General features: G+C 37.9%; 1 protein-coding gene across 2 annotated transcripts in view; it reads left to right on the forward strand.

Moving 5' to 3' along the window:
* Nucleotides 1-19,924, forward strand: part of LOC132553650 (tumor necrosis factor ligand superfamily member 10-like) — a 51,804-nt gene extending 31,880 nt beyond the window's left edge. The window contains exons 3-5 of one of the 2 annotated variants that reach the window (XR_009554356.1): nucleotides 14,030-14,128; nucleotides 14,963-18,563; nucleotides 18,639-19,924. Coding sequence is in view for 1 of the 2 variants with exons in the window: in XM_060217909.1 (XP_060073892.1) it covers nucleotides 14,030-14,128; nucleotides 14,963-15,393 (530 nt within the window). In the remaining variant the exon portion in view is untranslated. Of the gene's footprint in view, nucleotides 1-14,029; nucleotides 14,129-14,962 lie in introns of both variants that reach the window. The other variant, XM_060217909.1, reaches the window with a different exon arrangement.
* Nucleotides 19,925-20,921: the final 997 nt, after the last annotated feature.

Here is a 20,921-nt window from a genome sequence, read left to right on the forward strand (position 1 = left end):
TTTTATCTGACCTCGAGAACTGATATACACTTTCTGTCCTGCCTCGAGAACTGATAAACACTTTTTGTCTGACCTCGAGAACTGATATACACTTTTTGTCTGACCTCGAGAACTGATATACACTTTTTGTCCGGCCTCGAGAACTGATGTACACTTTTTGTCCGGCCTCGATAACTGATATACACTTTTTGTCTGACCTCGAGAACTGATAAACACTTTTTTCCTGCCTCAAGAACTGATAAACACTTTTTGTGTGACCTCGAGAACTGATAAACACTTTTTGTCTGACCTCGAGAACTGATAAACACTTTTTTCCTGCCTCGAGAACTGATATACACTTTTTGTCTGACCTCGAGAACTGATATACACTTTTTGTCCGGACTCGAGAACTGATAAACACTTTTTGTCTGACCTCGAGAACTGATAAACACTTTTTTCCTGCCTCGAGAACAGATATACACTTTTTGTCTGACCTCGAGAACTGATAAACACTTTTTGTCTGACCTCGAGAACTGATAAACACTTTTTGTCTGACCTCGAGAACTGATAAACACTTTTTTCCTGCCTCAAGAACAGATATACACTTTTTGTCTGACCTCGAGAACTGATAAACACTTTTTGTCTGACCTCGAGAACTGATAAACACTTTTTGTCTGACCTCGAGAACTGATAAACACTTTTTGTCTGACCTCGAGAACTGATAAACACTTTTTGTCTGACCTCGAGAACTGATATACACTTTCTGTCCTGCCTCGAGAACTGATAAACACTTTTTGTCTGACCTCGAGAACTGATAAACACTTTTTGTCTGACCTCGAGAACTGATATACACTTTCTGTCCTGCCTCGAGAACTGATAAACACTTTTTGTCTGACCTCGAGAACTGATAAACACTTTTTGTCTGACCTCGAGAACTGATAAACACTTTTTGTCTGACCTCGAGAACTGATAAACACTTTTTTCCTGCCTCAAGAACAGATATACACTTTTTGTCTGACCTCGAGAACTGATAAACACTTTTTGTCTGACCTCGAGAACTGATAAACACTTTTTGTCTGACCTCGAGAACTGATAAACACTTTTTGTCTGACCTCGAGAACTGATAAACACTTTTTGTCTGACCTCGAGAACTGATAAACACTTTTTTCCTGCCTCAAGAACAGATATACACTTTTTGTCTGACCTCGAGAACTGATAAACACTTTTTGTCTGACCTCGAGAACTGATAAACACTTTTTGTCTGACCTCGAGAACTCGAGAACTGATATACACTTTTTGTCCAGCCTCGAGAACTGATATACACTTTTTGGCCTCGAGAACTGATATACACTTTTTGTCCGGCTTTAAGAACTGATATACACTTTTTGGCCTCGAGAACTGATATACACCTTTTGTCTGACCTCGAGAACTGATATACACTTTTTGGCCTCGAGAACAGATATACACTTTTTGTCCGGCCTCGAGAACTGATAAACACTTTTTGGCCTCGAGAACTGATAAACACTTTTTGTCTGACCTCGAGAACTGATATACACTTTTTGTCCGGCCTCGAGAACTGATAAACACTTTTTGTCCTGCCTCGAGAACTGATAAACACTTTTTGTCTGACCTCGAGAACTGATAAACACTTTTTGTCTGACCTCGAGAACTGATATACACTTTTTGTCCGGCCTCGAGAACTGATAAACACTTTTTGTCCTGCCTCGAGAACTGATAAACACTTTTTGTCTGACCTCGAGAACTGATAAACACTTTTTGTCTGACCTCGAGAACTGATAAACACTTTTTGTCTGACCTCGAGAACTGATATACACTTTTTGTCCGGCCTCGAGAACTGATGTACACTTTTTGTCCGGCCTCGAGAACTGATAAACACTTTTTGTCTGACCTCGAGAACTGATAAACACTTTTTGGCCTCGAGAACTGATAAACACTTTTTGGCCTCGAGAACTGATATACACTTTTTGTCCGGCCTCGAGAACTGATGTACACTTTTTGTCCGGCCTCGAGAACTGATAAACACTTTTTGTCCGGCCTCGAGAACTGATAAACACTTTTTGTCTGACCTCGAGAACTGATATACACTTTTTGTCTGACCTCGAGAACTGATAAACACTTTTTGACCTCGAGAACTGATAAACACTTTTTGTCTGACCTCGAGAACTGATAAACACTTTTTGGCCTCGAGAACTGATAAACACTTTTTGGCCTCGAGAACTGATGTACACTTTTTGTCCGGCCTCGAGAACTGATGTACACTTTTTGTCCGGCCTCGAGAACTGATGTACACTTTTTGTCCGGCCTCGAGAACTGATAAACACTTTTTGTCCGGCCTCGAGAACTGATAAACACTTTTTGTCTGACCTCGAGAACTGATATACACTTTTTGTCTGACCTCGAGAACTGATAAACACTTTTTGTCTGACCTCGAGAACTGATAAACACTTTTTGGCCTCGAGAACTGATAAACACTTTTTGGCCTCGAGAACTGATAAACACTTTTTGTCTGACCTCGAGAACTGATAAACACTTTTTGTCTGACCTCGAGAACTGATAAACACTTTTTGGCCTCGAGAACTGATGTACACTTTTTGGCCTCGAGAACTGATGTACACTTTTTGGCCTCGAGAACTGATAAACACTTTTTGTCTGACCTCGAGAACTGATAAACACTTTTTGGCCTCGAGAACTGATAAACACTTTTTGGCCTCGAGAACTGATAAACACTTTTTGTCTGACCTCGAGAACTGATAAACACTTTTTGGCCTCGAGAACTGATAAACACTTTTTGGCCTCGAGAACTGATGTACACTTTTTGTCCGGCCTCGAGAACTGATGTACACTTTTTGTCCGGCCTCGAGAACTGATGTACACTTTTTGTCCGGCCTCGATAACTGATAAACACTTTTTGTCCGGCCTCGAGAACTGATCGAGAACAGATATACACTTTTTGTCTGACCTCGAGAACTGATAAACACTTTTTGGCCTCGAGAACTGATAAACACTTTTTGTCTGACCTCGAGAACTGATATACACTTTTTGTCCGGCCTCGAGAACTGATAAACACTTTTTGTCCGGCCTCGAGAACTGATAAACACTTTTTGTCCGGCCTCGAGAACTGATATACACTTTTTGTCCGGCCTCGAGAACTGATATACACTTTTTGTCTGACCTCGAGAACTGATAAACACTTTTTGACCTCGAGAACTGATAAACACTTTTTGTCTGACCTCGAGAACTGATAAACACTTTTTGGCCTCGAGAACTGATAAACACTTTTTGGCCTCGAGAACTGATGTACACTTTTTGTCCGGCCTCGAGAACTGATAAACACTTTTTGTCCGGCCTCGAGAACTGATATACACTTTTTGGCCTCGAGAACTGATAAACACTTTTTGTCCGGCCTCGAGAACTGATATACACTTTTTGGCCTCGAGAACTGATATACACTTTTTGTCCGGCTTTAAGAACTGATATACACTTTTTGGCCTCGAGAACTGATATACACCTTTTGTCTGACCTCGAGAACTGATATACACTTTTTGGCCTCGAGAACAGATATACACTTTTTGTCCGGCTTTAAGAACTGATATACACTTTTTGGCCTCGAGAACTGATATACACCTTTTGTCTGACCTCGAGAACTGATATACACTTTTTGTCCGGCCTCGAGAACTGATAAACACTTTTTGTCCGGCCTCGAGAACTGATATACACTTTTTGTCCGGCCTCGAGAACTGATAAACACTTTTTGTCTGACCTCGAGAACTGATATACACTTTTTGTCCAGCCTCGAGAACTGATATACACTTTTTGTCTGACCTCGAGAACTGATATACACTTTTTGGCCTCGAGAACTGATAAACACTTTTTGTCCGGCCTCGAGAACTGTATATGGTTATGGCAGGGCTATATCGATTTGCTTTAAATGGAAATTATTTCACATCATCATACAATTATAAGCGAACGTCCGTGAACTGAAGCACTTGCTTTGTAGTTTTGTTTGGCGCGGTTAGACGTTCAAGGCAATCCATATTATGTTTCATGTGAAATTGAAATTCACATAAAGTGAAATTAGGGTAATACTTTTCACGCTAGATATAAGTTTACATAAAGCGGAATTTAACGTGATACAAAATGATCTAGATCCGTGTCAGCTTGTTAGAAGTGCAATGACCTCTGATGACCTTTCTCATCATACGGAACTTCTCTGTTGTTTACATTTACCGTATGGGCACGTCCGTAATTAAATAGCTGTCCGCCGTGTAGGTTTGATTACAAATAAACTTAATCAAATAGCAGTCTGTCATTCAACCGCGCTCCACAAAAACACTAGACATCGGCCTTTCAACGACAGAGTGAAAATGTTTTCAGCAATTATATATAATTAGCCTAGGTTTAGTTAACCTAGCATCTGCTACGACACACTCCGAATGTGGTTTACACGAAATCACAAACACTGTTATGCTTGTCAGAATTGATTTACGACCTCGAAACACAAATGTTGACTTTAATTTTCCAGTGCTGTTCTACCTCATAACCGATATTGTTCCGCTGTCTGTGTATCATGATCAAACTAACTCGTTTTTTCCGGACTTTTCGATCATGCAGGCTTCTAAAATTAGAATAGAAAGTTCCTTCACATAACATGACAATACGGATTTGTTTTTGCTTGTATGCTGAAGTGCCAGTAGGATGAACGAGAAGAGTGCATGTGATACGTTATATAACAGTTAACAAAATGAATATTAGATTATACTCTACGCAAACACACTCTCCCAAATTCTAATGACTATTTCATAAATAGAAAAGTTCTTGGTCTAATCTCGAAGTTATTAGTTTACGAAACGGTAAAATGATTTTTAATCTTATGACGTAATCAAATAATCATGATATAAATTTGATGACGTGTAAATGACGAATCTGCACGTGATTATTGTGATTGATTTTACTTAGAGCCGTCTCTGTGATTCAATATTGAATGCTCAGCGAATTACAATGTTTGGCGAGCGTATAAACATAATAGTGTGCACTGCACTGTATACATTGAAATGGCGTAGTTCAGCTATTTTTATGTTCGACAGAGTTCAGACGTATGTAAATAAGATACATGCAGGACTTTTAAAGAAATAGTGCATTACTACGCGTCAGATTAGGCCTGCATCGACATGTTAACACGAATGTATATATATTCTTTTATTAGAGAAATATATAAAGAAAAGTTTACAGATCAATAGACTATAGAAAGAGGTTTGTAGGCTTTTTAGACTGTAAAGATAAATTACAGACCAATAGACTATAGAAAGAGGTTTGTAGGCTTTTTACAGACTAAAGATAAATTATAGATCAAAAGACTATAGAAAGAGGTTTGTAGGCTTTTTACAGACTGTAGAGATAAATTGCAGACTAGACACAAGTTAAAGCTTTATATATAGATTTACTCCATCACTGACCATAATTTTACTTGATGTCCTGGTCAGTTCGGACAGAGCAGACTCCAGGTCGAATGTCAAGACCAAGGTCGGGTCACGTGTTTGTGGTCAGTTGATCATGATCAGTATCACGTTTTTCAGTAGAAGACATCGCTCCAGACAGTAATTTGGCTCGGAGCTGTAACGTCTCCCTGTAATAATACTAAAAGTGTACTTTACTCGGACTGTCTATGGTAGATAATTACAGATGTGGAATTTTATCAATAACAACTAGAACAATAGAAGCTATTTTCTGTCGCGCACCATTGTTTTAGTGTACGTTGTAAGTACGTGCATCGCAATCCTCTCACAGACACATGATATGTACCCTCAAGCCAAACCCAATGTCCATGTACATGAAATCGACGACGCACCATGTAGTGTTATTACCTCTTCCTTGATGTAAAAACTGTACGATATATTGAGTACAGATCTTTCAAAGACGGCATTGTTTTTAGCCAAACACCGCAATCTTATAAATACATGTACGCTGTACTTGATTAGATATGTAAGTAATAGAGATTTCAAAGACAAATACTATAAAGAATTATCCTCTCAACACATACGGGAAGCTGAAGGAATAGCTTATTATACAACAATTACTAATGAGTGTTGTTCATTATAACCATGCTTTTATAATTACTGTTATTGTCTTGTTCGAAACAAATCACAAGCAAACGAAATCAAACCGGTTTATCGGCGGAATATATTTAACTAGCTATGATGTAACGGCTTCGCTGATTCGTCAAACTGGACCAATCGTCTCCTCAGCAGAGATAGCCAGACGTTGGAGAAGTTTTTCTCTAATTTGAAATCTCCTCTCGTTGGTGGTGCATCTCCTTTGCGAAAACGTGATTTATTGAACAATATCGCGACATTTCATTCCCATGCACATTTATATACGTACAACATTGCACTGGTTACGACAAGGTCACACATAGTGATCGTCAATCGCTTACACCCTCTCTCTAACAATTTTGGGATGAAGTACTTTTTCCTCGATTCAATTAACATTTCCTAAATCGGAAAAATCCGTTTGACGTCCGGAAAGGGTTGGGAGGCTAAAATACATTGAACGCCCTTTGCCCTCGCCAATGCTTCAAAACTGAGAAAACACATTAGGCCGTCGCCATGTGGACTCGCCAAGCGCTGAGATTGTCCGACATTTTTACATTGGTAATTGAGTGATGGTCCCTCGCGTCGTCTGCCATTGGCTGGGGTTTCCAATAGCGAAATCTCTTTTAGAATAAATGATGATGAATATTAGGTGGCATTTGGAAATGGTAAAATCTGCCGGTTGATAAAATGCTGACTAGTTACGGAGACGTAAGCGGGCGGTGATATCGAAATTGCAGACAGCCATCCTAAATCTTTTCTTGGAAATACACAAATGCGTTTTATATTCGCATCTGGTTGTTCACTGCCTTGTCGTCTACGGCAGACGTTACTATTTATCTACAATATCGGATCATCTCTTGAGAACCATTTCTATGGGGCTTGACCGCCCTGTTTATGGGCTCTGTTTATACGGATCGTCCAGAGATATACTTTATTATCTTGTATTTATGAAACTGATACATGGGTTGTTGTGGCGATCTGAACAACGGTCACGTGGTTTGGCCAGTTTAAGTTACGGAATTTGTGACAACATATCCTCCAATTTCAAAATCCAAGTCGCAAGTTAATTAGATGTTAGAGACAAAGCTTTCACAATAAACTGAACAAACATTAAAATTAAGGATTGTAGTATTCATACTTAATTTGATATAAATAGCATAACACGTATCATTGCAGATTTTAAATTCAGAAGAGTTCCTTACATTCCAAACATTATAGACATTTTTCAGACATCTTTCAAAACATGGCGATATGGATATCATCGACATCGATGACAACACATGTAACAATTGCTAGGAAGTTTGGTCGCGGTTCCCGTTGCAGTTATAATTCAGACATAATTTTTGCTGACAAATCAAATTCTCTTTCAATATTTACTTTGAAGTCGTTTAGCCAAAACACTTGCTGTGGTTGAAAATTCAACCACTTTCACATACATGTTTTCAGACAAACATTTAATGTTTTATAAGTACATGAAACAGCCCATCCTCGTAAAGCAATGCTGTACCAGATGTTTTGTGCTGTATAGTGAGAACGGTCGATCTTCGGGTTCGGTCGACATCGTACCAATATAACCTATTCCCCCTGCATCCACCACTAAATAAAACATATCGCATGCACGTTTCTTAAAACTTAATTAATTCTCTTCGGCCTTACTCGAGTTTTTTTTACAGTCACGTTATTTACTTCAATCAAGTTAAGATAGGGGGTTGGTCGTTGGCTGAATACTAGACAAAAAGTCTTACTTTATCCGAAAAGTTTGTTTTAGGTTACTTCCGGGTTTCTATGCTAACTGTAAAAACAAAATGTCTTGTTAATCCGAAAAGTTTGTTTTAAGTTAATTCCGGGTTTCTACGCTAACTGTAAAAATAAAATGTCTTGTTTAACATTGCTATATAATGACACTTCCTGTTTGAGAAGAAGTCCTTAATGCTTTTTTCTCATGGAATCATACATACATGTATCACATTAATTGCCCTGGGTTAAACTGGGACAGTATCTTGGTGTAATAGCCGTGTGACAGCAATGTCCGGTATGTAGAACTAACTTACGATGTATCATGTGATTAATATTGGATTTTAGTTAGATATGAATTGGAAAATCACAAAGAATTTCCAAAGAGAACTCCTACTTCAAGAATATATGAAGAAAAATTTTCAGTGGGCAAACCAGTTAGTGAAATAAAATAATGATAGAAAAACGTGGGGGAAATCTAAAGATGAAACAAGGTTGTCGATGCATTTCAAATCTTACGTTATTCGAATCAAGTAGATTTCTGTTACATTTCTCTTTGAACTTACAGACTAGTTAAATGTATTCGTTTAAACATATTTTATTGCCGTTAAGGATTGGGCACAAGTTACAATAACATTATTCACGCCCTTTCCTTAAGAAGAAAGACAATTGCATATATACATTCTAAGATGGCCGTAAATAATTATATACATATCATTTTAATTAAGAGAGAGAGGGAGAGGCTAAATGAATTCATTCTTACAAAATACATATATCAAATGTACTCAATAGTATTTGAATATTTTTTATATACATCGCGAAATCTTTTATGTTTTTACCGTGCAGACAATAGCATAACGTCATATACATTGGTAATGCATCATCGCATATATTCACATCTCGATTTGAGTAGAAAGATATAGATATTTTACGACTACCCTCCTGAAGGCTGCAAATTCAGAATAATATCCACACAGTTATTTTATCCCAATATTCATTACACAAATCGGTTACTCGATTTCAGGATGAAGTTCAAAATGTCATTCAAGCAGTTACTTTCATTTAGATTCCATCCACAAATGGGTTTCTCGTTTATGACCTCGTGAAGGGTACAGCAAATAGATATTTTTGTGAAGTTCAGAACGGCCGAGGTAATGGCGAATGTCATGATGACGTCATCGTTAATAATGTTGTTTTCCCCGTTATTTAGTGGTGCCGTGAAATCGACAGCTCATACCAGTAGTTGAACACGGCTGATGGCACAAGCCATGTGTAATATTATAAAATTATATTATTTCTGGGTTGATCGTGTCTTGCTGTGCCAGAAAATCCATTACGAATTAATTCCTATCCCACAATGCAGTTTCTGTAGTGCAACTCACCACAACACCACTTAACATCTTGTCAAACCTATTGGCAGAGCTGGGTGAAAGGCAGGGCTCGTTACGGCAAACACGTGAACATACCACGTCTTTATGTTTATATCATCATGCACTTTTCTTACGTACATGTACCTACCGTTTTTGTCTTCTTTGCTGGTGTTATGTGAAAAAATACCCCTCTTGTCAAGTCCAGAAATTGGATCTATCTGTTTTTTATATTTCTGAATTGAAGGAAATTGTATCCTGATTAGGTTTTACACAGTTGTAAAAACTTTTTCCATCGACTACATGTACATACTGAAACAAGCCATACTTGTATGGACATGACAACACCATATAGTCACCAAGAGTTGTCTCGCCTGACAAATACACGGACAAAGTCACAAACTTAATCATAGAAATGGAAGTAACTTTAAAGACATTTACACGCCACCTTGCGGATCTGAAAAGAAAACTAGCATTCCCCTGATCTCGTTCATTAACGAATCACATGGTAATAAAGAAAGAAATGTCTTTGACACAAATCAGCTTTACGCTGGTCTTCGATTTTTGCCATGACATATCCCAAGGATGAGGAAACATGTACCTTATCGGAAATAGAATTAGTATCCCTTTCAATTTCGAAGAATAGGTTAAGTACTTTTCCAATAATTACGTACAAGTAGAGGCGCTTGATATTATTGTCCTTTACCTTCTAATATCAACGCTTCCTTCACATTCCTGTATTGTTTAAATTATGAGAACATTCGAAAACTAATTAACTGTTGCGTTTCTAAAGAAATTGAAGACAGGCAATAGAACCGAAGTTAGGGATTATTAATTCCATATACTAGGTGCCTAAAAACAGTGGCGCATTTTCATGTATTGCGTCATCGGAGTGTTTTGTTTAACATTACCGTAAAACATCATCCGCGTATGTGAAGTTAATGAAAAGCAAGCGTATAGAGTAATAATAATTGATGTCAGCGTCGGCTTCCTTTTGTCGAATTTTAAATGTGTTTATACTGAACTCCAAAGCACGTGACCAACTTTGTTCTCATTTCACCAAGTTTGATGCAGGATAAGGTGATTGTGAAAGTAGATAATGTCGGACTAGTTTTTTCGTTTCAGATCTTTTGATTAATCAGTATATATGAACCACTTCGACGGAGCTCCGTCTATCTGTTGTAGCAGCCCATGTTTATGACTTAGTTTGAATGTCAAGGTCTCTGTCATGATTTAGAGTCCCGATCTTTAGCTAACTAATGATAGTTTTAACTTAATTGCAAAAATCGATTTCGATCTTTCTTTAACGACATCACTATGTTTCTTTAATCGATTCCTTTACCTGTAAAAATGCATAACATGCAACCCTTTTCCAGTGTCTGACATCAAAGCCGCCTACTGCCTTTGATCTTGCCGCTCGAAGACAGCATATTGGTAATTATGTATATGCGCGACCGTAGCTTGTTTAAACGATGTGTTTCCGATTAATACGGAATGCTTGATGGCTGCGGATACATATTAAAACGCTTGGAGAATAAAATCGATAAATAGCTGAAGAAGAAAATCTACATACATGTACACGTGGTATAGATTTTTTACCCGGCGGTTAATGATACTTTGACGATAGAACGAGTGGCTATCGTGCAACACGGCCGGGTTGTGGACTTGGCTATGGTATATGTTTGGTAATCGCGGGCCGTGTTAAGTGTCTGACTTGGATATGGTATATATTTGGCAATCGCGGGCCGTGTAAAATGTCTGACTTGGCTATGGTTGGCAATCGCGGGCCGTGTAAAGTGTCTGACTTGGCTATGGTATATGTTTGGTAATGGCGGGCCGTGTTAAGTGTCTGACTTGGATATGGTATATATTTGGCAATCGCGGGCCGTGTAAAATGTCTGACTTGGCTATGGTTGGCAATCGCGGGCCGTGTAAAGTGCCTGACTTGGCTATGGTATATGTTTGGTAATGGCGGGCCATGTAATGTGTCTGACTTGGCTATGGTATATGTTTGGTAATGGCGGGCCGTGTAAAGTGTCTGACTTGGCTATGGTATATGTTTGGTAAAGGCGGACGTGTAAAGTGTCTGACTCGGTGGCTTCTATGGGTGGTGTCTGACTTGGTGGTTTCTGTGGGTGGTATCTGACTCGGTGGCTTCTGTGGGTGGTGTCTGACTTGGTGGCTTCTGTAGGTGACACGCACGCCATTGGGATTGGAAAAAAGCGACTCGAACAGTTAAAACATTGAAAAGAAACACTTTGTCACTGTCAGCAAATTAAAAATTACGTTATATTCCGTACACCAGACAACATGTATCCGGGAAAGCTTTCTTCTATATCAGTTAATCCGTAATTTTTAGTGCCAAGTCTTTACTGGTGTAAAGCGATTTTTTAAAATGGCCATCTTTCATCTTGTAATGTTATAATGTATATAGGTAACTGTAACATGAAAACATGAACAAAATCAGTTTGCTACGTTTTCTATTGTCGAAGCTACATTCCTTTTACAACTGAAAGTTTAAACGTCGATCCGAACTGGTTCATTGGCTTCCTTGGACACAAAGACTACAAGTTTCTGAAAACATTCAAAGCAAGACCAAACAACGGTAATGAAGCACTTCCTTCGCTTATTGAATGAACGCTGAGGAAATTTGGTTTTCTCCGTCAAATACCAGGATAATTAGTGTATGCGGTACACAATAACGTATCGGATATTTCTTTTGAGACACCGTAACGAAGTTTGCCCCACGTGACACCATGACAACGGTCACTGGGCATGCGCTGTACAAACTATACGCATTTCATCAAACACTGGAGAAGTTACACCACGTTTCGCTGTTATGTTTTCATGTTGATAATGAAAGTTATGCCTTTTTATCAAGTTAACGATGTGAACGGGACTCAAAAGGACTTCGTCGTTATCTGCGGGCAGGAAACCAATATATTGGACACTCTGCCAACAATCAATTAAACGAAGGCACAAGTAACCGATAACGTTGGTTTCATTTGTTGGCCGTTATTTGCACATGTCCAATAACACGAAGTTTCCACGAGATACGGAGGTGTATGTTGCACATGAATCGTTCAGTTTGAAATATACATCGTTACGTGACGCCTTACGCACGCGCTGGCGATCGTCTGGAAACATTCTCTGCTAGGAAATGATAAGGAATCATCCGTTAATTGTAGGTTTTCTTGTGTGTTTTATCGCCTTCTTTACACATTCATGTCGATTTTGGTGTGTTCGTCTGGTCGGAACAAACGACGCCTGCGTGTTCTGATAAGACGTGTATCCTGTCAGGATACGCTATGGCAGTTTATGGCATTTTCATGTTGGTATTTTATTGAAGCTTCAACCGCCTCATTGATTTTAATGTAAAAATAACAAGATCGGTAAATGGAGAACTCTTCATCTGAAAATTTTCAAGGCACATTTAGTCTACTTCCGATCTGAGAGTTAGATCATCAAACTTAAAAGAAATCATTTAATTCATCAAATATTTAGTTTTCAAACATTTCTAGTGAACGTGCGATTGGATGATTAGATTTTATTTTTTACCACGATTGAAAAACTGTCGATGCATTTGAAAGTACCACCTACACAAAAACCTGTGCGCCTTAATTGTTACCTTTGACGGTTAAATACGCACGTGACGTAACTTTGTTAACGTTACGTATATTTACGACGTCAGTAGCCTCTTTACGATAATTTAGAGACGAATCGTATAGGTTTCCAAAATCACTAGACGTTTAAATTAACCAAGAGGATGTATGGTTAGTAAGGTTACCTTGGGAATGTAAGGTTACTGTGGGAATGTAAGGTTACCTAGGGAATGCAAGGTTACCTTGGGAATGTAAGGTTACCATGGGAATGTAAGGTTACCGTGGGAATGTAAGGTTACCTAGGGAATGCAAGGTTACCTTGGGAATGTAAGGTTACCATGGGAATGTAAGGTTACCGTGGGAATATAAGGTTACCTAGGGAATACCTAGGGAATGTAAGCTTACCTTGGGAAAGTAAGGTTACCATGGGAATGTAAGGTTACTGTGGGAATGTAAGGCTACAATGGGAATGTAATGTTACAATGGGAAAGTAAGGTTACTGTGGAAATGTAAGGTTACCGTGGGAATGTAAGGTTACCTAGGGAATGCAAGGTTACCTTGGGAATGTAAGGTTACCGTGGGAATGTAAAGTTACCATGGGAATGTAGTGTTACCGTGGGAATGTAAGGTTACCGTGGGAATGTAAAGTTACCACGAGAATGTAAGATTACCTCGGGGATTTAAGATTACCACGGGAATGTAAGGTTACCACGGGAATGTAAGGTTACCACATGAAAGTGAACTAAAAACGGAAATATAAGGTTACCACGGGAATGTAAGGTTACCACGGAAATGTAATATTACCTCGGAAATGTTATGTTACCACAGGAATGTAACGTTACCATAGAAATGTTAGATTACTACATGTGCTTGTCTTATTGTGGAAAGCTAGATTGTGAACTTTACATCGTTGGGGGATTTTTCTTTTTGAAAAATTGTTAATAGCGTTTAAAGATTTATAAAGTGTAATTTGTTCACGGTAAGAAATACACATGTTTATAAGTTCTAGCAAAAGTGACACACGTTTTCGTGTGTTCTTTGTACTACACATTGATGAAACTGTAGGACCTCCATCATAGTTTGAATTACATAGGACATGGAAAATAGAAATATTTTGACGAAACATTTGATGTAGTGATCTTTGTATTTCAAGCATTTTCTGTCATTTATATTGATTTTGATGTTTTCTCACCTGTATAACCTGCAATGTATCACCTGTCTGAATTTCTCTTTACAGGTAACATCAACCTGCCGAGAACTGAAGGACAGAGCGATATGGAACAGACACCGGCAGCTCACTTGATGGGGTCAGTTAGCCGACTGGACAAGTCAACAGGTTCGTACATCTGTATCTAAGGCTTTCGTTAATAGCTGGCTTTAATGTACATTTTAAAGTTCGTAAAAACAGTACAGTTTTCGCGTTTTTACCAATTTCTGATATTAATAATTCGTCAATTTTGACAGCAGATGTTACAGCATTGCATAAAAATTAATACTGAGTTAAAATCATTACAACAAATCGAAAATGATTTCGAATCGGTACGGATCAAAATACAAGAAATGAAAAAGATCTAAGATAAATAGACTTATAAGACACAATGAGACAAAAGTTACATACAAACCGGAAGTAGAAATAAGAACACACCTTTTAAGACAGCTGACGAGACGTGAGAAACATAGGAGACGCATAAGACATGGGAGACGCATAAGACATATGAACCAAGACACATACGAAGGGAACTTGTAGACGAAGAGGGACACTTGAAGACAAGAAATTCAAATATAATAGACATATCAAAGTGAGAGACACATGAAGATAAGAGACATATAAAAAAGACATCTGAAGATTAGAGATAGGATGAAAGCGATGCCTGGACAGACACACGTTGGACACCAGAGAGACAAGAGACACGATGCGAAGGAATGGCTCATGCACAGTAAATGAAAAAAAATTCTTACAGTGTAAGGGAGATTACTCTACCAGGTTTTGGATTGGGATATATCATAAATTATGTCTTGCAGTCTTTTTTTTATTAACATGTTTTAACAAAGGACGAATGACATCATAAAATTATGTTATAGTTTGTTTTATTTTCTTTTGATAAATCCTGCAGAAGGGATTGGTACATACATGCAAATTAAATTCTCCATATTTGTTCTTTTCTTTCAGTACCAGCAACCCAGTTTCAAATTTCCTCTTGGATCCACGACGCAGATCTCGCTTTTACCACCAACAACGTCATGTACCGCAGTGGAAGACTTGTAGTACCATCTACCGGCCTCTATTACGTCTACAGCCAAGTCTCGTTCCTGGAACTCTTCGACGACGGGAATTCCCGAGATCAGGGATCGCCTAATAGTCTGTCACATTACATTTATCGCTATAACATCATCTACCCCCATGGCGGAGAGGAAAAGCTGATTCAAAACTCTATCACCAAGTGTATAGGCCAGAACAAACAGTTCGGCGAATACACAAGCTACCTAGGAGCTTTGTTCCATTTGCGGACAAGTGATGAGATCTATGTTAAAGTCTCCAACCTCACATTGATAGTGCGCGAGCCCAAATTAAATTATTTCGGCGTATTCAAAGTGTCCTGATCAACCTGGCATATGTTATCATGTAAGTTAATTTCTTTGTTTTGATATTGAAGTGGGGAAAAATCCAAAGATTGAAGTTTTAATCATCAGTAAATAAAAACTTTAGAAAAATACCTGCAGATTCCAGAAGTAGACTTTTATCACTAACTTGGAGTTTACACTATGGGTATAACCACAGGTTTGTGGTTCAAGTAGACATTTTGTCTTCCGATTTTAAAGCTGGAATCAGTCGAAATGTATTTGAGAGTGCTGTCAGGTCAGTTGATGAATGATTTATAACGAACAGCATGGTTATTAAACAAAAATTATCTCCCCTATAGATGAACCAGAGTACTGACAATATTACCACCTCGTGGCCAAATGTTACTGACTTATTATCGAACTTCTTATTTCTCGTTAGAGGTCCCTATCTACCATACAAAAGATTACTGATGTCGAGGACAATGTCAATCTGACATTACTTGAATCACTGATCCCTGTCGTCTAGTGAAGCCGGTTCATGTAGCGTGACGGATGACAAAATCCAAATTATTATTATTATATTACAAGTTCTATACCACTATAACACAAGTACTGATAATGCTATCAGACATTTTGTATCTCAAAACTGATAAAATTTTCCTGAAACACATTTCATTTTAGAGCGTTCGGCCATTTAGCTTAATCAAAGACTATTGCGGTATACAACAACTGTTTAACATCCATGTTATGTCACCCCAAACTTTTGCGTTTTAAATGTGTTTGAATGGAAAGTCTGACAGTTTTCAGAAGTCGGAATGTGTTCAACATGTATATGTTACGAATCATTTTTGCCAATACAGGCTTCGTGAAAATACGTTATGATACACAATAGGCACTTTTTTCTTATTATGTAATTATAATTCTCATTCATATGATCACTTTCCTTTGATTAAGAGAACAAATATCATTTTCTCCATTTACTTTTAACTGTTCATGTAATTGATGTACACATGTATGTTCATTATAATACATAACTATGTATGATTTGATTGGATCGCTTGCTTTAACCAGTTATTCATTAATCAATTAGCTCATTACAAGCACGATTTCAAGATGTTCTTGATAGTGCAATTAGTCATCTTTTTTAGTTTTTTCATTCTCGATTTGTGTATTCAAATATTCTAGAAATATCGGTAGTTCGAACATGGAAATTTGTTGTAAATTATTTTCGGGGCAAGATGTCGTCACGTAATTCTCATATACAGTTGATACTAAAAGCATAAAATTCACTTAATGTACAGCACTTTTAGATAAAATCTGTCGTAACATGGAGTTTCATTTTTTTTAAAACTTGATTTAATGCTTTTGATGTTTAATCAGAAAGTTATGTCCCTTGGTGCTAAGAAAACACCAAAACTCCAATCACTGTAGAATGGTTTAAATTCGGAAGAAAAAGTTTAAGTTGAATTTTTGTAATCATAACATAAGAATTGATTTCCACTCGTTGATCAAATGTATTTTGCCATTACAAACAGTGTTCATAAAAATTTAATTCTCTTTGTAGAATAGTTAAGATAACATTGTATTTTTTTGTTTTTTGTTTTGATTAGTGATTGTTCCGTATGTGAAAAAATCCGGGTTTCATTCATCCGGAAAAAACATTCCAGTTTGCTTTTTAGTGTGACCATATGGTATCTACTTCCGGAATGTCGTGTATGGTGTATTTTTAAGATCGTTTCAATTTTTGAACGAAATTATCATGAGTTGTAAATATTGAACTATTTTGCGAATTATCAACTGAAATGTAATGCGAAATCCAACAGAAAACGGGAAACTTTATAGGTGTCTCTATTTAAATATGTATGATCCATGTAGAGAGATCAAGCGGTGTTTTGTTGAAATTCGGTTTTATTTCTGATATATATTAGTAGTACAGTTTTGACATAGATGATACAGGGCGTGGAAAAGAGCAATACAATTTATTTATTTAATTTGTTGTCATTGGCTCATTCGATATTGGGCATGTTTTAAAAGTCTGGAACGAAAACTCGAACCTTTTTGGCGTGGAACATTTAAATTGGTACTATGAAACACTGTTCAACAATGAACTAATTAAAGTAAACAGCACAGAAACTGCCATCTTCGTTTGGAATTGCATTTTACATCGTACCGGAATAATTGTTGTTGCACCTTACCTTTAGCGTTAGGCCTGGATCAGTTTGGCCAATAATTAGTTGATTTAAAAAAGAAACACACAGAGAGAAAGACTGAAACAATTTTCACGGAGATGACATTGTATTGGCATTTTCGTTTCTAGACACGCCTGAGAACGTATTTACTAATTCGTAGAACAAAAACCGGCGTTGTTTCTCAATCAGTCGGTAGTAGCTCAGACAAATAATGTGAAGAAAAGACGCTTCACGTGCTAACTGATGATCGCACGGGCAAATATCTATAAATAGATTCCAAGTGTATTTACATAGATAAATATAACTGTTGGTGCAGACAGAAATCGAGGATATTCTTTATGTATGAACAGCTGATATCAGATTTAAAAATTAACAATCAAAACGAATGATGTGTAAATTTCTGCTCAGTGCTCGGACCGTAATTAACACCCTTCATATACAATGGCATAATGTAGACAGAAGTTGTACTAAATGTGTCGGCAAATGATGTGTTTTGGCGGCAAACAAGTGTTATACGATCTATTTGGCACACCTTCAATTGTTGACGTTACGAAATGCAAACACAAGTTGTCAGTGGCTTGATGCACTCTTGTCAAATGCTTCTGAAAATAATTGATGTAGGGAATCTTTTCTTGTAACATTTCAGTACGATATCAGTACACTGTCAGTTAGGTGTCAGTAGTACTGTACTAGTACAGTATCAGTACGATATCAGTACACTGTCAGTTAGGTGTCAGTAGTACTGTACCAGTATAGTATCAGTACGATATCAGTACACTGTCAGTTAGGTGACAGTAGTACTGTACCAGTAAAGTATCAGTACGATATCAGTACACTGTCAGTTAGGTGTCAGTAGTACTGTACTAGTACAGTATCAGTACGATATCAGTACACTGTCAGTTAGGTGTCAGTAGTACTGTACTAGCACAGTATCAGTACGATATCAGTACACTGTCAGTTAGGTGTCAGTAGTACTGTACCAGTAAAGTATCAGTACGATATCAGTACACTGTCAGTTAGGTGACAGTAGTACTGTACCAGTATAGTATCAGTACGATATCAGTACTAATAAGATATCAGTACACTGTCAGTTAGGTGTCAGTAGTACTGTACTAGTACAGTATCAGTACGATATCAGTACACTGTCAGTTAGGTGTCAGTAGTACTGTACTAGTACAGTATCAGTACGATATCAGTACACTGTCAGTTAAGTGACATTAGTACTGTACCAGTAAAGTATCAGTACGATATCAGTACACTGTCAGTTAGGTGACAGTAGTACTGTACTAGTACAGTATCAGTACGATATCAGTACACTGTCAGTTAGGTGACAGTAGTACTGTACTAGTACAGTATCAGTACGATATCAGTACACTGTCAGTTAGGTGACAATAGTACTGTACCAGTATAGTATCAGTACGATATCAGTACACTGTCAGTTAGGTGTCAGTAGTACTGTACCAGTATAGTATCAGTACGATATCAGTACACTGTCAGTTAGGTGTCAGAAGTACTGTACTAGTACAGTATCAGTACGATATCAGTACACTGTCAGTTAGGTGTCAGTAGTACTGTACCGGTATAGTATCAGTACGATATCAATACACTGCCAGTTAGGTGTCAGTTGTACTGTAGTACACTGTCAGTTAGGTGTCAGTAGTACTGTATAAGTACTGCTATCTGGAGTCTAACATGTTTAATGTTGTCGTTTTACACTATTCTGAATTAACCACAAGTTAATTTTATTTAAATGTCGAGGTAATTAACGAATATAGGGTAAGTGGAATTGTGTAGATATAACAGTCATATTTTTTTTTATTTTGTTTGACGTTAAAGGCTGATGAAGGACGATTGTTAGAACATAGACTTTAAAGGCTGATGAAGGACGATTGTTAGAACATAGACTTTAAAGGCTGATGAAGGACGATTGTTAGAACATAGACTTTAAAGGCTGATGAAGGACGATTGTTAGAACATAGACTTTAAAGGCTGATGAAGGACGATTGTTAGAACATAGACTTTAAAGGCTGATGAAGGACGGTTGTTAGAATTATGTTCAGTGTGTTTAGAGGTCTAGGGACCTAACTAAAGCATAAACCAAAGTGTGGAATGTAATGACATTTGTGTTCTGTGGTAATCTGATTATTTGCTGAATATTTCAGCAATATGTTGATGTAGTGTAGAATATTTGCATGTTACTAAACATCTCATGAATATTCATGACATCGATATAGGAACAGATGCTTTCCTTTTGATGACGTAATTCATATAATTGACTTTAAAAGTCGCCATTCGTACCCTACAAATCCCTGTTTTAAAATACATGTGATATTTTTGTAATAAAACTTGTGATATTTTAAAAAATAAAACAATTGATTTCATGTTTTGTTTTAGTGCTTTGTTTGCAGTCATTCGTTTTGATTACTGTATATTACAGCATCACCTTCTCTAGACTTTAAGAGTTGATACTGAGATATTTTAGTTAGAGAAAACCACAGGAACAGCTTCTCGGAAATTATACTTTATAAACCATCACTCCTATGTCATAAAGACAGAGGTGTTATTTATGTTTGGATTTATAAAACAAAGTTGAACAGAGCTGAACGGCCTTCTTGGTGGATCTACGTTTTCGTGAATTAAAAAAAAATCTTCTGACTAAGTAAAGGAATCACCATCAGAACATCTAGTTTCCTCAGCTGGTTTCCAATAACCATTGGTGTACCACTGGGATCTGTATTAGGTCCTACCACTGGGATCTGTGTTAGGTCCTACCACTGGGATCTGTATTAGGTCCTACCACTGGGATCTGTGTAAGGTCCTACCACTGGGATCGTTATAAATACAAACCGCTGGGATCTGTGTTAGGTCCTCCATCTGGGATCTGTGTTAGGTCCTACACTGGGATCTATGTTGGGATCTGTGTTAGGTCCTACCACTGGGATCTATGTTAGGCCCTACCACTGGGATATGTGTTAGATCCTACCACTGGGATCTGTATTAAGTCCTACCACTGATATCTGTATAAGGTCCTACCACTGGGATCTGTATTAGGTCCTACCACTCGGATCTGTATTAGGTCCTACCACTGGGATCTGTATTAAGTCCTACCACTGGGATCTGTGTTAGGTCCTACCACTGGGATCTGTGTTAGGTCCTACCACTGGGATCTGTGTTAGGTCCTACCACTGGGATCTGTGTTAGGTCCTACCACTGGGATCTGTGTTAGGTCCTACCACTGGGATCTGTATTAGGTCCTACCACTGGGATCTGTATTAGGTCCTACCACTGGGATCTGTGTTAGGTCCTACCACTGGGATCTGTGTTAGGTCCTACCACTGGGATCTGTATTAGGTCCTACCACTGGGATCTGTGTTAGGT

The sequence above is a fragment of the Ylistrum balloti genome, unplaced genomic scaffold (assembly GCF_031769215.1).
Source record: "Ylistrum balloti isolate Yb309-2 unplaced genomic scaffold, AGI_CSIRO_Ybal_v1 Utg370344, whole genome shotgun sequence".
NCBI classification, from domain to species: Eukaryota; Metazoa; Mollusca; class Bivalvia; order Pectinida; family Pectinidae; genus Ylistrum; species Ylistrum balloti.